We start from the raw sequence: 18,929 nt of genomic DNA on the forward strand, positions 1-18,929 counted from the left end.
CCCCTCCCCTTGCTGACCCTGCCCTACCCACCTACTCTACTCCACTCCACTCCACCCTCTTGCACTCATCTCACAAACCCACCTTGTCCGTACTTCCTCTTGCCTCACAACTCCAAGCTGTAGCCCTATCTCACTCGCCTGCCTGCTGCCTCACTCTGTGTTTTGCTCCAACAGGTGTTGGGATTCGAGGTGGACTTAGTGAACTCGGTCCAGTTTTCCAACCATACAGGTAAGAAACAAATATCAAACATCGTTGCCTCAGTGTTCACATCTCTGCTATTGTACATCCCTCAATTTCTTCAGTAAATCACAGTAGGAGAGCAAATAAAGGAAAGCTTCTTTGAAAACCGAGACAAATGATCTCGTGCAGCCTGAATCCGATTCTGAATTGATGCTCGCTGGGGAACAGGGTCCCCCACACAATGACGCTTGCTGGGGTGTGCATATGTCAGCACATCTCTGTAATTTACCCACTCATTATTCTAACTGACCTTGAGAAGAATAACTGGCTGTCTCGAGGAGGCCCCTTTGCCATGTGCTGCAGTTACGGCTGAGCTTTGTCGACAGTGATAATGAGCAAGTGTAAAGTCCTCATCATATCAGTGCCTGTGTTTTATCATGATCTGTGCATAATTGACTGGAATGGCTGAACGTCACATTAGACTCTGGCTGAGCCTGCGCCTAACCTCCAGCCTGTTGCCATCTGACTCTTGTACAATGTCCATTTCCATTCTGGTTGAAGAAGCAGCAGTGCAATTTTGACCGCACAGTAATGGTACCAGTTACGGGTGTCACTTTATCTGAAATGCTTTCATTGGTCTCTTCTTTAATTGCTCTAATGTTTAGTTAAGAGCAGTAATAAAAAGATCAGCACCATGAGAGAGCAGGCTACTGAGCTAAAGCTCTGCTGTGTGGAGGTTGCCTTGCTTCTTTCTTGTCGAGTGTCTAATACAAGTCTCTGTCATGTGGGCTATTAGAATGTAGGGACTCTTTACTGAAGGTGCAAAATATAGACTTCATTTATGGTAACAATCTCAGCATCTTCCAATATGACAGGTCTGTGGAAACCTGGAAGTGTATCTCCAGCAGTTTATGGCAAAGTGTGTACTAACATGTTGCTTGATGTACAAGGCTCTAGCACACTGGCAGCAGGTATTGTGCAGTTATCTGCTTCTCTTAGGAAATATCAGAGTATCTGTGTCCACTTCCCACAATGTTAGCACTATTTTTAAATAACAGAAAGCTATTCATACTTGCTGGCTCCACCTGAAATTTTAAACGTAACCTACATGCTGCAGAATAAGTAGACCCTAACTAACCAGGCCACTCTATAAGGGGAAATGTAGGTGTACGGTGCAGGGTTGTGCCTGTGTGCTGCTGTCTCCCTCTGGCCTTGACCAGTTTTTGGTGAAGGTACCAATGATTCTGATAAAATGTGTGTCAGAGTCCAGATGGCCTAATAATCATTGAATGATAGATACAGAAAGAGGCCATTCAGCCCATTGTACCTGTACTAGCCTTCTGGCATAGGGGCCCTGAATTGGGACTGATTGCTGTTTTGGATCTTTTGTCCTGTCTTTCCTTTTCTATTCACTTGCTACCTACTGTGCTATGGGAATTGCCCAGAGCCAACATTGGCAGCATATTACAAGATAGACATTTCTGCAACTATCACACAGTAAAGAAGGTTCTGCAATAGCATCAGATCTCAACTAAGGATCCTACAAACAGTTGTGGAAGGTCACACAGGGGCCCAGGATCTTGAGGTGTCAAACAGCAGACAATAATGCCCTTGCCTCAATTGCACTACGGGTGGAAGTTTTCTCTAATTAACAGAGGCCGACAGCTGCTATTGGCCTGAAAGCAAACCTACAAGTTTATGCTGAGCCAAAGGAAAAGATGAGAATCAGTCATTTGTTTTACCCATTAATACAAACTAAGTTACTACAACACCTCCGAAAGCACTGTGCGCTGTGTGTCCTGCCAGTCCCAAGCACTGCTGTGTTTGTGTTTCAGGGTATGACTACTGGAAGGGACAAACCATGACAGCAGAAGAACTGCAAACACTGTATGAAGGACTCCAACTGAATGATGTAACTCGCTATGATTATGTCTTGACAGGTAAGTGCTGATTATATCCTGAGGGTAAGGGTTAGTGCAACTGATTTGTTTTACTCTGTATCTAACCCCGTAGTGTGCCTGTCCTGAGAGTGTTTGATGGGGTACAATGCAAAGGGTGCTTTACACTGTATCTAACCCTGTGCTGCCCCTATCCTGGGAGTGTTTGATGGGGGACAGTGTAGAGGGAGTTTTAAATTTTTTGCATGTCCCATCAGTTCTTGTGCATCCTGGCATGCTGTTTGTACTCCCTAGCTGGCCATGTCTAGGTGTGTAGCTGTCTGTGGGAGGTGAGATGTGAGCCTCCCAGCTCTCGAATTCCTTTACTAGTGAATGATACACTCTGTATGTTTATAAGGTTACACCAGAGACACTTCATTTCTGGATAAGGTGATGGAAATTATTCAGGAGCTGAGGAGACAGAACCCCAAACTGGTTTATGGTGAGTCTGACCTTGAATGCTGTGAGGTTGTCGATTGGTAATATGCTGTAGAAAGCTGCTTTTGAGGCTTTTATCTAATCTCTCTGGCAATGCCTATAGCTCACAACCTTTACTCTTGAATTGTCTGATTTTTGCATGAACTGATAGTTGAGGTTACAGTTTGGTTATCACTCCCAGTTATCTTTGTTTTCAGAATCAGAGCTGCTGACTTGAATTGTATCTGTCAGAGAGGGAGAGCCCTTCAGTTACTTTGCTGTCTTGTAGTATTGGGGACTGTGCTTGGCACTGAGATTCTTTGACATTTAACCTCAGATTGTACTGTAAATAACAAGTGTGGGATGGGTGGGTGGATCAGCTCTGCATTTGGAGTTAAGTTTGTTAAATCATACAGGGATACAGCACAGGAATCCATTCACCTCGTGCCTCTTTTAGCTCTCTGAAGCAAATATTCAATTAGTCCCACTCCCCTGCGCTGTCCACAGGCTGTGTAACTATAAGGGAAGGCAGTGGCATAGTGTGAATGTCCATAGACTAGTAATCCAGAATCCCAGGTTAATATTCCGGGGATGTGGGTTCATTTCTCACCGTGAGAGATAGTGAAATTTGAATCCCAAAAAATCTGGAATTTAAAAGCTCGTCTGGTGACCAGATAACCACACTCAATTGCTGGAAGATCCGACCTTTGGTCACTATCCTTTTTAGGGAAGGAAATCTGCTATCTTGACTAGGTCTGAATTACATGTGACTCCAGACCCACAATGTGGTTGACTCTTAGCTGCCCTCTGAAACAAACAAGCCAGCAGTCAAGGGCAAGTAGGGATGAGCAATAAATACTGGTCTAGTCAGTTGCACCTGTGAATAATTTTATAAAAATCCATGAAGTACTTTTCCTATTCCTTTCTTTTGTCTGCTGCTGCTGATCTTTCAAGCAGTGTATTCCAGACAACAACCACTGTACGTAAATGATTCTATGGTGTCCTGTGGTCCATGCCCCTGTTAAACCATCTCTAGTCCACTCGGGCAAATCTCCTGCACAGACCCTCCAACAATGCACCCTTCCTAAAACATGGCACCCAGAAATGAAGACAATGCCCTGGCTGGGATCCTCTCAGTTTCAGCATCGCTTCACGGCCTGGCATAGTAAGGGATCCAAGGATGAGAGCCTTAGGGTGACACTGATCATTGCAGTTCATTTGGGAACAGGATCTGAGAGCGAGTTTGGGGGGTTGGCGGAGGTAGGGAGCAGAGAAAGATCGTCTTTTAACGTAAATAATTGCTAATTAATGTAAATGATTATTTCCTTAATTCTTTTCCAGTCTGTGACCCTGTGATGGGTGATAAAAGGAATGGGGATGGATACATGGTGAGTGACTGATGCATGTCTCTCTCTATCTCTCTCTCTCTCTCTCTCTCTCTCTCTCTACCTCTCTACCTCTTGTGTCCAGTGGATATTATTTTGCTGAATGTCTTGTTCTGCCCGTAGTATGTTCCGGAAAATCTTCTTCCAGCTTACAAAGAGAAAGTGGTCCCCCTCGCTGACATCATCACTCCAAACCAGTATGAAGCAGAGTAAGTGTTGTTAATTGCAGCTTCTGAATTCTTGCCCCCATAATACAGCCACAGGGAGGGAGTAAAGTGTCTCCTGTGGCTCTTAGTGATCAGTGTGGTCTTCTAATGGCTGCCATTCTCTGTCTCCTGTTGAAGGAGGAGATGCTGATGGGAATGATTCTTCAACATCTTCAGGGCAGCTGTTGAGCTGAATGGTTAGTGTTCAAAACTTGATCCACACACCAAGCTCACCTTGCTGTATGACAGAGTTATTTTTTATCAGCAGCCTGGTTCCAACACTTCCCCAGACAGGAGTAACTGCAGGGGTTTGTCGTACGTAGAGTACCAGCTCATGCTCATTCCTCGAACAATGCTCATGTGGAATGAGATACAGAAATATTTGTTGCAAGGTTAGAGAAACATTGCACAGAGTCCTGGAATATCTCCCTTATCGAGTAGTCAGAGCAGGTGTCCTTGTTGGAAATAAAATTTTTGGGAAATATTGCAGGGTTTGGAGTATGCGGGTCAAGGTTGGATATGTTGCACAGGGTCATATTAGGGAGGGGGAAATTAGAAATACAGTTTAAAAAGAAACTGAAGCAAGTGTGAGAGAGAGAGATCCAAAGGGGGCAACAGAGAGAGAGTCAGGAAAAAAGAAATGCAGAGAGAGAAAATCAGAGACTGATGGACAAAAGAAATGAAACGAGACAGATAGTGGAGTTTGTGAAAAATTTGAACTGACTGAGTGCACAATCCTGACTCTGATATTTGCTGTTTTGTCTTTTGAAGAAGTAGTTTGTAGTAAATTTAATTGCAGTTTGACTCTTCCATTTTCAGAATTCTTGCAGGACGGAAGATGAATACAGAAAAGGAGGCAATTGAGGTAACTGCAACAACTGTTAAATGGTTCAGATCCAGAGTGGATCTGGAAGTGCCAACTGTTAAGAGAGTAAATTAAGGGCCTCCTGCAATGTTTAAATATAAAATAAAAAGCCACAGCAATATTTCTAAAAGCAGAGTCTGCCTGAGCAAATGCTGACCTCTCAAACAACACCCAAAATAGATCATCATCACCTCCCTTCTTTTGGCAGCATGTACTCAATGAATTGGCTACCATACTTTTTCACATTGAAACAGAAACTGCACTTGAGAGAATGCTTAATTGACTATAAATTTTTTTAGGACTTTCTGAAGTCAGCAAACGTGATTTTAAAAATTTAAATCCTTCAGTCATCAGTCAGACTTGACTCAAGCACAGAATGCTGGAGAAATTCAGCAGGTCTGGCAGCATCTGTGGAGTGAGAAACGGTTAATGTTTCAAACTCCCAGTTCTGAAGATACAGTAAAGTTTCTTCTATACTGTCCCCATTAAACACTCCCAGGATAGGTAGAGCTCTTGTCGGTTTGAGATTAGTGATTGGATCTGTGTGTGTGTTACAGGTTATGGATATTCTCCATGCAATGGGCCCTGACACTGTGGTGATCACAAGCTCTGATCTCCCCTCTGCTCTGGGGGACAATTACTTGGTGACCCTTGGCAGCCAGAGAAAGGGTGAGTGCGAATGTCCATTATCAGGGATTGTTTGAAATAAACTAATGCTGTCAATATAATTATCTGGATTTGACACTGCTCGGTTTGCATGAAGCCTGAGTATTTATTGTGTTCTGTGCCTAGTGCTGTAGTGAGACTTGAATCCAGAATATTCCATACAGTCCGGTCTGACAGTTCCTGGGCAGTTGGAGTGTTGTCTTTTGTCATGGACGTTGAAAAGAGAGCCCCAGCTCCTTGAGCCTCTTCTGTTTTTCGTGGGAAACTTTGAAAACATAATGTTGAAACAAGGCCCATACCTTCCCTCAAGTTTTATGTTTTAAGGAAAAATTCAAGGGCATTTTTGTAAAGCAGGGAAATTTTCCCCAATATTCATGCTAGTATTTATCCCTCAGTCAACATTCCCACAATAAATTGTCATCTTTTTAATTGATGGGATGTGCAGTCCTGTGGCTGGGCAGTCTTTAACATGCATCCCCCAGTTGCCCCTTGAGAAGGTAATGAACTTCCTGAGCTGCTGTGGTCCGTATGGTGTAGGTGCACATGCAATGCTGTTCAGAAGGGAGTCTGCCTACATGCACCTAAGGTGCAGTGACCACCTGTAATCATGAGGTATATGGACTAAGGGCAGGCAGGAGGGATTAGTTCAATTTGGTGTCATGTTCGGCACAACACTGTGGGTGGAAGGGCTAGTTCTCGTGCTGTACTGTTCTATGTTCTCTATGTTTTAACTCTCAGCCGAACTAGTACACCATACCGACTATAGCTACTGTGTGAGTTCCAAAATCTGGAACTTGAATTTCCATAGCCAGTGACAGTTCCTGCAGGGGAAGTGTCCATGATTCAGAAGAATGAAGGGGATCTTGTTGAAACATATAAAATTCTAACAGTACTAAACAGTATAAATGCAGAATGGATGTTCCTGAAGGTGGGGGATGTTCGGAATCATAGGTCACCGTATAAGGATATGGGTTTGCCTGTTTCGGACTGAGATGAGGAGAAATTTCTTCAGGCAGAGTGGTGAACCTGTAGAATTCATTACCACAGAAAGTGGTTGAGGCCAAATCATTGAATGTTTTCAAGAGGGAGTTGGATATAGTTCTGAGTGCTAAATGGATGTGGGGAGAGAGTGGGAACGGGGTACTGAGTGGGATGATCAGTCATGATCATATGAATGAATAAGAGAATGACCAGAGAAAGGGTAGGGCAGATCAAGGATTATAAAGGGAATTTGTGCACGGAGCCTAAAGAGATAGGAGAGGTCCTTTAATGAATACTTTTCTTCGGTATTCACAACTGAGAGGGACCTAGTTGTAGGGGAGGACAGTGTGAAACAGCCTGGTAGGCAAGAGGAGGTAGAAATTAGTAAGGAAGATATGCTAGGAATTTTGAGGAACTTGAGGATAGATAAGTCCTCTGGGCCTGATAGGATTTATCCAAGGATTCTATGGGAAGCGGGGGAAGAGATCGCAGGGCCTTTGGCGATGATCTTTTCGTCCTCACTGTCCACGGGTATAGTGCCGGAAGATTGGAGAGACGCAAACATCATTCCCTTGTTCAAATAAGGGAACAGGAATAACCCCGGAAATTACAGGCCAGTTAGTCTTACTTCAGTGGTGGGCAAATTATTGGAAAGGGCTCTAAGAGATAGGATTTATGATCACTTGGATAGGCACAGTTTGATTCATGATAGTGAGCATGGATTTGTGAGGGGTAGATCATGCCTCACAAACCTTATTGAATTCTTTGAAGAGATGATCAAACACGTGGATGAAGGTAGAGCAGTGGATGTGGTATACATGGATTTAAGGCGTTCGATAAGGTTCCCCATGGTAGGCTCATGCAGAAAGTAAGGAGGCATGGGATGGGGGAAAATGTGGCAGATTGGATTCCGAATTGGCTGACCCTTAGAAGACCACCCGCAGGTGGTAGTGGACGGAAAATATTCAACATGGTGCTCAGTTACGAGTGGTGTACCACAAGGATCTGCTCTGGGTCCTCTTCTATTTGTGATTTTTGTAAATGATTTAGATGTAGGAGTGGAAGGGTGGATTAGTTCGCGGATGATATGAGGGTCGGTCAAGTTGTGGATAGTGCAGAAGACTGTTCTAGGTTACAATTGGACATTGATAGGATGCAGAGCTGGGCTGAGAAGTGGCAGATGGAGTTTAATCCTGAAAAGTGTGAGGTAATTTATTTTGGTAGGACAAACTTGAAAGCAGAATACCAGGTTAACGGAAAGATTCTTGGCAGTGTGGAGGAGCAGAGGGATCTTGGGGTTCATGTCCACAGTTCCCTGAAAGTTGCTACCCAGGGATAGAGTTGTTAAGAAGGTGTATGGTGTGTTAGCTTTCATTAATAGAGGGATTGAGTTCAAGAGCCATGAAGTTATGCTCCAGCTATACAAAAGCCTGGTTCGGCCACATCTGGAGTATTGTGTCCAGTTCTGGTCGCCTCATTACAGGAAAGATGTGGAAGCATTGGAAAAGGTGCAGAGGAGATTTACCAGAATGTTGCAAGGAATGGAAGGAAGGTCTTACGAGGAAAGGTTGAGAGATCTAGGGCTTTTCTCTTTAGAATGATGAAGGATGAGAGGTGACTTGATAGAGGTGTACAGAATGATCAGAGGTATAGATAGAGTGGACAGCCAGAGACTTTTTCCGAGGGTGGGGGTAGTTATTACGAGGGGGCATAGTTTTGAAGTGAGTGGAGGTAGATATAGGGGAGATGTCAGAGGTAGGTTCTTTACTCAGAAAGTGGTAGGGGCGTGGAATGCATTGCCGGAGAGGGTAGTGGAGTCGGCCTCATTAGGGGCATTTAAGCAGCTATTAGATAGGCATATGGATGATAGTATAAGGTAGGGGTGGAGGTTAGATAGACCTTAGGTTTAGCGTAAAAGTTCGGCACAACATCATGGGCCAAAGGGCCTGTACTGTGCTGTACTGTTCTATGTTTTATGTTCTACTGGCAGAGCAGGCTCAAAGGGCTGAATGTCCTACTCCTATTTTCTATGTTTACGTGGATGACCTGAAATTCCTTCTGTTGTGCCATAAGATCCTGTCAATCTCGTCTCCAATGTTAACAGTTTCTGGCTCAGTCTCTGACCTTTGAGGTAAATTCCACAGATTAACTGTATGAAGAATTTCTTCTGCTTTCTGTTCTAAATCTCTTTACTTTTGTCTCTCAGGCCCCTTGCTTTAATACCTGAGAACAATGTGCTTCTACCTCTCTATCCCATCCTTTCCCAATTGTGTTACTCCTGTCATTACTGTGATCTGCATGGCTTTTCAGAAAAAACGAACTTCTGTTTTGTTTATATTTCTTCATAGGCAGTGAATCTGTGCTGCTCTCTCCTGAAATCCTCAAATTCTTCAAGTATAAACTCCAATACTCCACGTAGCACTATTACTGAGAGCAGAATAAATAAAGTACACAGGCTGTGATCATTTTGGTTTTTACATTCAATAATACTTTGAATAACACCTAGAGTTTTGTTAGCTTTTTTTGTATTCACAGTTTCAGCGATGAGAGATGCTGACTTTAATGTCCTGTGAACCTGTCCATGGGTCCCTCTCACCTATGTTCCTGTGTGTACACTGTGGCATTCATCCTTTTACTGTTATGATCAGTGATCGCAGGTGGTTCTCGAGTGACTGAGCGAATCCGGATGGAGATTCCAAAGGTGGATGCTGTGTTTGTGGGGACAGGGGACTTATTCGCTGCTATGCTTCTGGCTTGGACACATCAGCATCCCAACAACCTGAAGGTAGGATTCACATCACTGATAACTTGCAACAAAAAAATAGACCTGGAAAAACTGACATTACTGGAATGGTGGTAATCTGGGTGTGGAATTGAATTAGAGCCAGGAGACAGACTGCAAAAATATTCACTCGTGGGATGTGGGCATCACTGGCTGGCCAGCATTTATTGCCCATCCCTAGTTACCCTTGAGAAGGTGGTGGTGAGCTGTCTTCTCGAACCACTGAAGTCCATGTGCTGTGGGTTGACCCATAATGCTGGTAAGGAAGGAGTTTCTGGATTTTGACCCAGAGGCAGCGAAGGCATGATGATATATTTCTAAGTCAGGATGGTGACTAGCTTGGAGGGGGACTTGCAGGGGATGGTGTTCCCATGTATCAGCTGCTCTTCACTTTCTAGATGGAAGTGGTCATGGGTTTGGAACGTATTGTCTAAGGATCTTTGAATTTCTGCCGTACATCTTGTAGCAGCAGTGTGTACGGAGTGTCGGTGGTGGAGAGAGTGGATGCTTGTGGGTGTCATGCCAGTGGAGTGGAAATTGGAATCAATTGAAATGCATATCTTCCTGACTCTGTAGTGGGGTCTCCTAGGGATCGGTATTGGGATTACTGATCTCTTTACATACACACATTTCCTAGACTTTTTAAAATATTCTCATCAATGGCAAGACCAGCCTGGGAGAGTAGTTGAGGCAGGAAACCTCACAACCTTTAAAAAATATTTGGATGAGCATTTGAAATGTCATAACATTCAAGGCGATGGACCAAGTGCTGGAAAGTAACGTTAGTGTAAATAGGTCAGCACAGACTTGATGGGCTGAAAGGTTTTGTCTGTGCTGTATGACTATGATTTGTTGCTCATTTCCTAATTACCTTAACAGAATGGTTGCTGAGGTTGTTTCAAAGGGCAGTCGAGAATCTGCCACTACACTGTCTAGAGTCTGTTGTAATTCACTGGGGGAGGGGGCTGGGAAATTGAACCACATTATTCACAGATTTTAATCAAATCACTGAATTTCCCAAGTTTTCATTAACAAGAAATCTACTGTAATCAAAATATTTGGCCAATGGCAAAAAAAAACTTAAATTGCTACCTTAATTCTATTACTTTAAACCTTTGTTTTTTAAAAAAAAAAGCCCCCATACACAAACAGACAAACAAGGAGGCAAGGATATTCTGATTATATGGGTGGGAGAAAATCAAAGAAGTGCAGTTCTGAATCCAGATCACGGGCATCGGAGATGTTTTCTTTTGGTTCCTTCCAATTCTTTGAGATGAAGTTCTTTGCATACCAATGCTGTCTTTCATTCGCTGGTTGAGAATCTACCCCATTCAGGGTCTCTGAGCGTTTTTTTTTCTCCTTTTTCCTTTCAGTAGGAAAACTGCAAAGCATGCAGTTTGCAAGGAAATCAATTGAGAACAACTCAGCTTTTCTGTTTTTTTTCTCCTCGAATTCTGAGGAAGGTCACTCAATCTGAAACGTTAACTCTGATTTCTCTCTGCAGATGCTGCCAGACCTGCTGAGCTTTTCCAGCAGTTTCTATTTTTGGCTGATGGAGTGAAAAAGAGATTGAAATGCTTCCCCTTCTGACTGCATTGCCCACATACAAGATTTTATGCCAAAAACCAACAATATGGATGAGCCCACAACAAATGCTGAATTGAAAACAACGATCAGAGGCATGTCTCTGCGCAAAATTACCATGGAAATATATGCACGCATGCACACGCCCTCCCCCACCATGAAGATGGCAAAGTGTGCATTGTATCCACAAATCAGTTGCAGTCACTCATCTTAACATTCAACATGTTGCACAGTTTCTTTGCTTAAAAGCAAAACCCTTTCCCATCTTTTAGTTCACTTTCCAAACTAGTGGTTGTTAAAATCACATGTTAGCCAGAACAAGAAAGGAGGGCAGAATTCCCTCCCAAATGACTCAAGGTTTTCAACAATCCCATTAGTAACAGGCCCTTGGCTGCTTCAGATTCTGGATTGGTTTATTGTATTTACATTCCCAGTCACTTTGGTGGGATTTACACTTGTGTCTTTGGATCATTCAGGCCTCTGTGATATTGATCCAGTAACACAATCTCACTCCCCCAGGTCAACACTCGCCAAATGTAGCAGAATAAACTTTACACTTCATAAGTTTTCAGATAACAAATTTGGCAAATGACAGACTGATGAATTGGACTAATACAATTTCGCATACCTCTGTGTGGTGAGGGTCCCATACACACTGTCACTGGGGCACAGTCCCACATGCTGACCCTCACTGGGGTATGGGGTACGGGGTCCCCCACACACACTGACTGTCACTGGGTGAAAGGGTATCCCACTCACTACACAAATTGAAGTAGCAGCTGCAGTGATGGTGGTGCGTCAGTTGTAATTTTCCAAAAATTCTTCAATTCTGGAGATGTACCAGAGAATTGGAAAGCTGCCAATGTGTACCACCCTATTCAGAGGCATGGAAGCAAAAAGCAAATAACTATAGGCTGATTAGCTGAATATCTATTTTTGGACAAGTACTGGTATAAATTATTAAGCAAGTACTACCAGCACATTTCAAAAGTCACAGTCTAATCAAGCAGTGTCACCCTGGCTTTGTGACAGTGAAATTGTCTGACTATTACTGTCTTAAGAAAGTCCCAGAGTGGATAGATGGGAACCAGTAGATGTGTTGTATTTGGCCTTTTAGAAGGTATTTGATGAGGTCCTTACAAAAGTGTAAGTCATAAGGTAAGAGCCCACGGTGTTGGAGGTAGTATGTTGATAGAGAATTGGCCAACGTGGGGATAAGGTTTTTTTTCCTGGTTGGCAACTTGTAATCAGTAGGGTTCCACAGGGTTCAGTGCTTGGACTACAACTCTTTACAATATATATTAGTGACTTGGAAGAAGGAAGTGAATGCACTGTAGCCAAATTTACAACATAAAAATGGTGGAAAAGCAAGTTGCAAGAGGATGCTAGCAGTTTATAGGGAGATATTGATAGGTTAGGTAAGTTTTTTTTTAAAAAAAGAAATGGATAATATGGTAAGATGTGAAGTTGTTCATTTTGGAAGGGAGAACAAAGGAACAATAATATGTAAATGGGGAAAGCTGCAACACAAAGGAACTGGGAGAAACTTGTGCATGAAACGAAAAAACTAGCACATGGGCAGCAGGTAATCGGGAAGGTCAATGGAATGTTGGCCCTTATTTCAAGGGTTTGGACTATAAGAGTAGGGAAGGCTCACTGCAGCTGTACAAGGTGCTGGTGAGACCACGTGGAGCAGTTTTGGTCTCCTTATTGAAGGAAATATTATTTCATTGGAAGAAGTTCAGTGAATGTTCACTTGGATGATTGCTATATGGAGACACTGTCTTATTATGTGACCAGGTTAAACAGGTTTAAACTGTACTCACTGGAGTTTAGAAGAATGAGAGGTGATCTCATTGAAACATATCCGATCCTTAAATGGTTTGACAGGGTAAATACTGGGAGGATGTTTCATCAGAACATAACTAGGAGCAGGAGTAAGTAATGCTCAGCCATTTGATATGATTGAGGCTGATTGCATCTCAACCGTAACTGCTCTTTCCTGCCCTTCCACCACACTCTATGGTACTGAATTCCTCAAATTCACGAGCCTTTGAGAGAAATAATTTTTCCCCAACTGTTTTAAATCTGACCTTCCATTCTAGATTGCCTCATGAGAGAAAACATCCTTTCTGTGTACTTTGTCAATTCCCTTTAGCATCTCATATCCCTCAATTAGATTTCCTCTAATTCTTCTAAACATCAGACAGTATAGACCTAAACTGCGCAATCTGTCTCCATAAGACAAACTCCTCACTTCTGGAATCAATTGAGTGAACCTCCTCTGAACTGCCTCCAAAACGACTACATCCTTCCTCAGGTAAATCAACACAAGCACTTTGCAAAACTCCAGGTGTCATCTCCCTAATGCGTTGTACAGTTGCAGGAATGATTCCCTTTTATACTGCTACTTTCACAATAAATGCCAAAATTCCATTTACCTTCCTTTTATCTGCTGTACCTGCATACTAGTTTTGTGATTCATACACAAGGACACCCAGATCCCTCTGTACTGAAGCACTCTGAAGTTTCTCTCTGTTTAGATAACAAGTTGCCTTTTTATTGCTCTGATCAACATGAATAACCTCATTTATCCACATTAAACTTCATCTGCCAAAATTTGATTCATTCACCTAACCTACCCACGTCTATTTTGTAAATGTCTTATTTCTTCCTTGTAACTTACTTTCCTACCTATTTTAGATATTCAGTTGTCATCTGCAAATTTAACTATTGTATCTTCTATCCCTATAACTAAATCATTAATATAGACTATAAATAGTTGGGGCCTGAGGACCGAACCCTGTGGCGCTCCACTAGTTACAATTTGTCAACCAGAAAAAGACCCATTTATCCTGACTCTCTGCTTTCTGTTGGTTAGCTAATCCTCTATCCAAGCTAATAAATTGCCCCAAACTCATGTGATCTTACATTGTATATTAATCTTCTATGTGGCACCTTATCAAATGCCTTCTAGATATACTATATCTATAGTATCCCTATTATCCACCTTGCTTGTTACATCTTTGAGGAACTCTAACAAGATAGGCAATTATGCTTCATCTGACTATGCTGACTTTGGATTATGTTTGGACTTTCCACATGTCAAGTTGTTACTTCCTTAATAAAGGATTCTAACAATTTCTGAAAGACACGTTAAACTAACCGCTCTGTAGTTTCTTACTTGCTGTTTTCCTTTTTTGAACAAGGGTGTTATTAACATTTTTCAATCCACTTGGATCCTGCATTCTGGAAATTTTGGATTAGTATCAATGGATCCACTATCTCTGCTGCCACTTAAGACCTTAGGAATTAAGCCATCAGACCGTGGAATTTTGTCTGCCTTCATTTATTTGCTCAGTACATTTTCCCTAGTGGTAATTATTGTTCTAAGTTCCTCCCTTTGTATAACCTCTACATAACCTGGACTACATATTTTAGTTGGAAGCCATTGAGTATCCCCTTAACATCTGTCATTGCTCATCAACTGTCCTACCTTTGTCTGTGCCCAGTCAACTAGGGCCAGATAAGGGATGATATATGAACCAAGGTTAACAAATTTATGGGTTGAGCTTAGGAATGAAAAAGGGACAGTCACTGTGAAAAGTATACTACAGACCCCCCAAATAGGAAGATACAAGACCACTTATGTAGACAAATTTCTGCATGTAGGAACAAGAGGATAATAATAGTAGGCGACTTTATACCAGTATTAACTGGGTTACATAATAAGGGGTGTTAAGGGGGAGAAATCCACTTCCTGTGTCCAGGAAAATTTTTAAATAATATGTGACAATGAGAGGAGGCGCAATACTAGATTTATAGAGTCATAAAGTTTTACAGCATGGAAACAGACCCTTCAATCCATCTCCTCCATGCCAACCAGTTTTCCCAATCTAAATTAGTCCCATTTGACTGTGTTTAGCCCATATCCCTCAAACTTTCTAGAACATAGAACAGTACAGCACAGTACAGGTGCTCTGGCCCACGATGTTGTGCTGACCTATTATCCAACTAAGATCAATCTACCCTACATACCCTACATTTTATTATCCTCCATGTGCCTATCCAAGACTCGCTTAAAAGTCTCTTCTAGTTCATTTACCGGTCCAAATTTCTTTTAAATGCTGTAACTGTACTTGCAACTACTGCTTCCTCTGGTAGTTCATTCCACACATGAAGCACTCTGTGCCCCTTGTGTCCTGTTTAAAACTTTCTCCCCTCACCTTAAAAATATGCTGCCTTATTTTGAACCCCCCTGCCCTAGGGAAAAGACCTTTGCTATTCACCTTATCTATGCCCCTCATGCCTTTATAAGCCTCTACAAGGTCGCCCCTCATGACTTTATAAGCCTTTATATTCCCAGTAACATTCTTTTCTGAACCCTGTCCAATTTAGTAATGTCCATGGGTGAAGTGACAGTGGATGACCGTATTGATAGTTACCACAATTTGGTTAGATTTAGTATTCATGTAGAAAAGGACAGAGATAAATCAGAAGGAAGAGTTTTACACTGGGCGTGGGGTGGGGAGAAATTTTTTGATAACTGAGAAGTGATTTGGCTGAGGCGGACTGGACAGGACTGCTATGGGATAAATCAATGGTAAATACTAAAAGGTGAGATCCTTATGGCATCAAACAGACATGTCCCTCCAAAAATAAGAATGGTACTACTAAATCTAGATCCTCATGGTTGTCTAGAAAAATACACAGTAAGATTGAACAGAAAAAGAAAGCTGATGATAGCTGCAAAAAAAACTCAACCCTACAAGTAGCCTGGAGGAATGTATAAAGTACAAGGATCAATTTAAAAAAATAAGGAAATCAAAGGGCATTAAAAAATATTAGCAAGTAAGACCAAGGAAAACCCAAAGATGTTTTACCAGTATATAAAGTGCAAAAGGATAGCCAAGGAAAGAGTGGGACCTACCAGAGATGAAGAAGGGAACTTGTGTAATGAGAGAGGAAGTGATCGAGGAGTTGGAATCCTCGAAAGTAGATAAGTCACTAGGGCCGAATGGATTGTTCCGTGGGATGTTGAAGGAGGTCAGCGAGGAAATAGCAGGTGCTCTGTGGATTATTTTCCAATCCTCACTAGACACGTGAGGTGCCGGGGGATTGGAGGAATGCAAATATATTATTTAAGAAGGAAATGGAAAACAATTATGGGCCTGTTAGAGTAGAAGAGGAGGTTGAGGGGGCGACATGATAGAAGTTTATAAGTTGATTGGATTGGATAGAATGGAAAGTGTGAGGCTTTTTCCCCTCGGTGGAGGGTTCAATTACTATAGGACACAGGTTTAAGGTGTGAGGGGGAGAAAGTTTAAAAGAAATGTGCGAGGCAGGATTTTCATACAAAGGGTGGTGAGTGCCTGGAATGCACTGCCAGAGGAGGTGGTGGAAGTGGATGCAATAGCAGCATTCAAGAAGCAGCTGGACAAATACAGGAATAAGAGGGTAATAGAGGGATATGGATCCTGTTAGTGAAGACAGTTTTAGTATGGAAGGGCAAAATGTGTCAGCACAAGCTTGAAGGGCCGATGGGACTGTTCCTGTGCTGATTTGTTTTTTCTTCTTTTACTTTGGTCATGGGCAAACTGTTAAAATCAATCCTGAGAGATCGGACAAACTGTTACTTGGAAAGGCATGGACTAGTCTGGGATAGTCAGCATGGCTTTGTAAGGGAAGGTCATACCTTTACAAATTTTAAATGAATTCTTTGAGGAAGTGATAAGGAGAATCGATGAGGGTGGTGGAGTGAATGTTGTCTATGTGGATTTTAGTAAGGCATTTGATAAGGTCCCACACGACCCACTGGACCAAAACATAAAAGCCCATGGGATACAGGGTAATGTGTCGAATTGGATCCAAAGTTAGCTTAGTTACAGGAAACAAAGGGTAATGGTCGATGGCTGCCCTTGCCAATGGAAAGCTGTTTCATATGATGTTCCTCAGGGCTCAGTGCTGGGACTCCTGCTCTTTGTTTTATACATGAACGATTTGGACTTGAATGCAGGGAACACAATTGGGAAATTTGCAGAAGGCACCAAAATTGGCCGCGTAATGGTTAGTGTAGAGGACAGCTGTAAGCTCCAAAATGATACAGATGGGTTAGTGGGGTGGGCAGGAAAGTGGCAGATGGAGTTTAACTGATAAGTGTGAGGTAATACTTTTAGAGAGCAAAGGGGAATATACAATAAATGGGAATTAACTGAGAGGGGGAGATGAAGTGAGAGATCTTGGTGTGAAAGTGCACATGTCCCTAAAGGTAGCAGTGCAGGTAGATAAGGTTGTAAAGAAGGCACATGGACTGCTCTCTTTCACTGGCAGAGGTATAGAATACAAAAGCAGGGATACAATGATGAAACTATAAGACACTGATGAGGCCACAACTGGAATACTGTGTGCATCTGGTCACCACATTATAGGAAGGATGTAATTGCTCTGGAGAGAGTGCAGAGACAATTTTGTTGCCAGGGCTGGGGAATTATAGCTATGAAGAGAGGTTGGGGTTCTTTTCCTTGGAACAGAGAAGGCTGAGGGGTGATATGATTGAGATATACAAAACTGTGAGGAATAGAGATAGAGTAAACAGGAGAAACCTGTTTCTCTTGGCAGAGAGTTCAAAAACCAGGGGTCACAGATTGAAGTTAAGTGGTAGAAAGATGATAGGGGATGTGAGGAAAAATGTTTTGTTTTTACACAGAGGGTGGTGGATGTCTGGAATTCAGTGCCTGAGTTAGTGATGGAGACAGAGACCCTAAACTCAAGAACAAAATGTGCCTGGATCTGCACCTTAAGTGCTGTAAGCTGCAGGGCTAGGGGCCGTGTACAGGGAGATGGAATCAGAAAGGGCTTCTGGGTGTCTTTGGGCTGGCATGGATAAGATGGGCCAAATGGCTTCCTTTTGTGTTGGATCATTTCTGTGGTTCTCTGTCCTCATGCATATGTAATTATCTTTGTTTAACTCCAGACTACCAGTGTCAACACCCAGTTTCTCAGCCTTTGTGGGAGAATCTAGGACCAGTGGGCATAGCTTCAGAATAAAGGGGCTCTGGTTTAGAAGTGTGATGAGGAGGAATATTTTCTGAGGGGCTTTGGAACACCTTGCCATGGAGAGCTGTGGCATCAGTCCTTCTGTACATTTAAGGCTAAGATAGATTCTTGAGCATTAGGGGAACCATGGCTTATGAGGAAAAGACAGGAAAACTGATGTGAGGATCAGCCATGACCCTATTGAATGGTGGAGCAGGCTTGAGGGGATGAATGGCCTACTCCTGTTCCCTTTTCAAATGGTCTTTAATTGGCAGAATAAAATACATTATTGGGTTTCCAAATGGAAGAAAGGTTCTTAGAAAGAGTGGAGTTTCAGTTCCTGGGATGGAGTCCAGCAAGCACTCAATACAAGACTCAATCTCCAGAGGAGCCCTGCCTTAGCTGCCGACCCTCTCACTTTGACGCTAACTTTGACCCTTTCCCCAATGTAGATTGCCTGTGAGAAGACGGTCTCTGCTCTTCAACACATTGTCACCCGGACGATCTCGAATGCAAAAGGTATGCTAAGGCTGGGGGTTGTTGGTCAGTGTCAAGTGGGTGGAGTTAAAAGGTACATGTAGGGGCTAACGTTTGTGTGTACATGGCCCAGAACCATTCCTGTTCCTCATTGATGTGAAGTGACTCCTTAAAACTCTTAGCTCTACAGTTTCAGGGCAGAAATGATGATAATCTCTATCCGCATACTGTCCCTGTCCTTGAACTGTTTGATGGGGAAGTCGAGGGAAGCTTTACGTAGAGTTTACTTTCAGTTTAAAAGAGTTGAAAAAGCTTTACTCTGTATCCAATCCCATGCTGTCCGACACTTCCGCCATCTGCAATCCGACCCCACCACCAAAGACATCTTTCCCTCCCCACCCTTATCTGCTTTC

The 18,929-nt window shown here is 42.7% G+C and overlaps 2 protein-coding genes across 3 annotated transcripts in view; both read left to right on the forward strand.

Moving 5' to 3' along the window:
• Positions 1-18,929, forward strand: part of pdxka (pyridoxal (pyridoxine, vitamin B6) kinase a) — a 55,388-nt gene that overhangs the window by 18,019 nt on the left and 18,440 nt on the right. Inside the window, exons 4-12 of the mRNA XM_048603010.1 lie at positions 175-229; positions 2,017-2,121; positions 2,477-2,560; positions 3,877-3,923; positions 4,044-4,129; positions 4,946-4,991; positions 5,549-5,660; positions 9,287-9,423; positions 18,492-18,558. Of these exons, the coding sequence (XP_048458967.1) occupies positions 175-229; positions 2,017-2,121; positions 2,477-2,560; positions 3,877-3,923; positions 4,044-4,129; positions 4,946-4,991; positions 5,549-5,660; positions 9,287-9,423; positions 18,492-18,558 (739 nt within the window). The remainder of the gene's footprint in view (positions 1-174; positions 230-2,016; positions 2,122-2,476; positions 2,561-3,876; positions 3,924-4,043; positions 4,130-4,945; positions 4,992-5,548; positions 5,661-9,286; positions 9,424-18,491; positions 18,559-18,929) is intronic.
• The window catches only part of agpat3 (1-acylglycerol-3-phosphate O-acyltransferase 3), a 77,431-nt gene that overhangs the window by 7,238 nt on the left and 51,264 nt on the right, over positions 1-18,929 (forward strand). The window lies entirely within an intron of this gene.

The sequence above is a fragment of the Rhincodon typus genome, chromosome 11 (genome assembly GCF_021869965.1).
Source record: "Rhincodon typus isolate 14 chromosome 11, sRhiTyp1.1, whole genome shotgun sequence".
NCBI lineage: Eukaryota > Metazoa > Chordata > Chondrichthyes > Orectolobiformes > Rhincodontidae > Rhincodon > Rhincodon typus.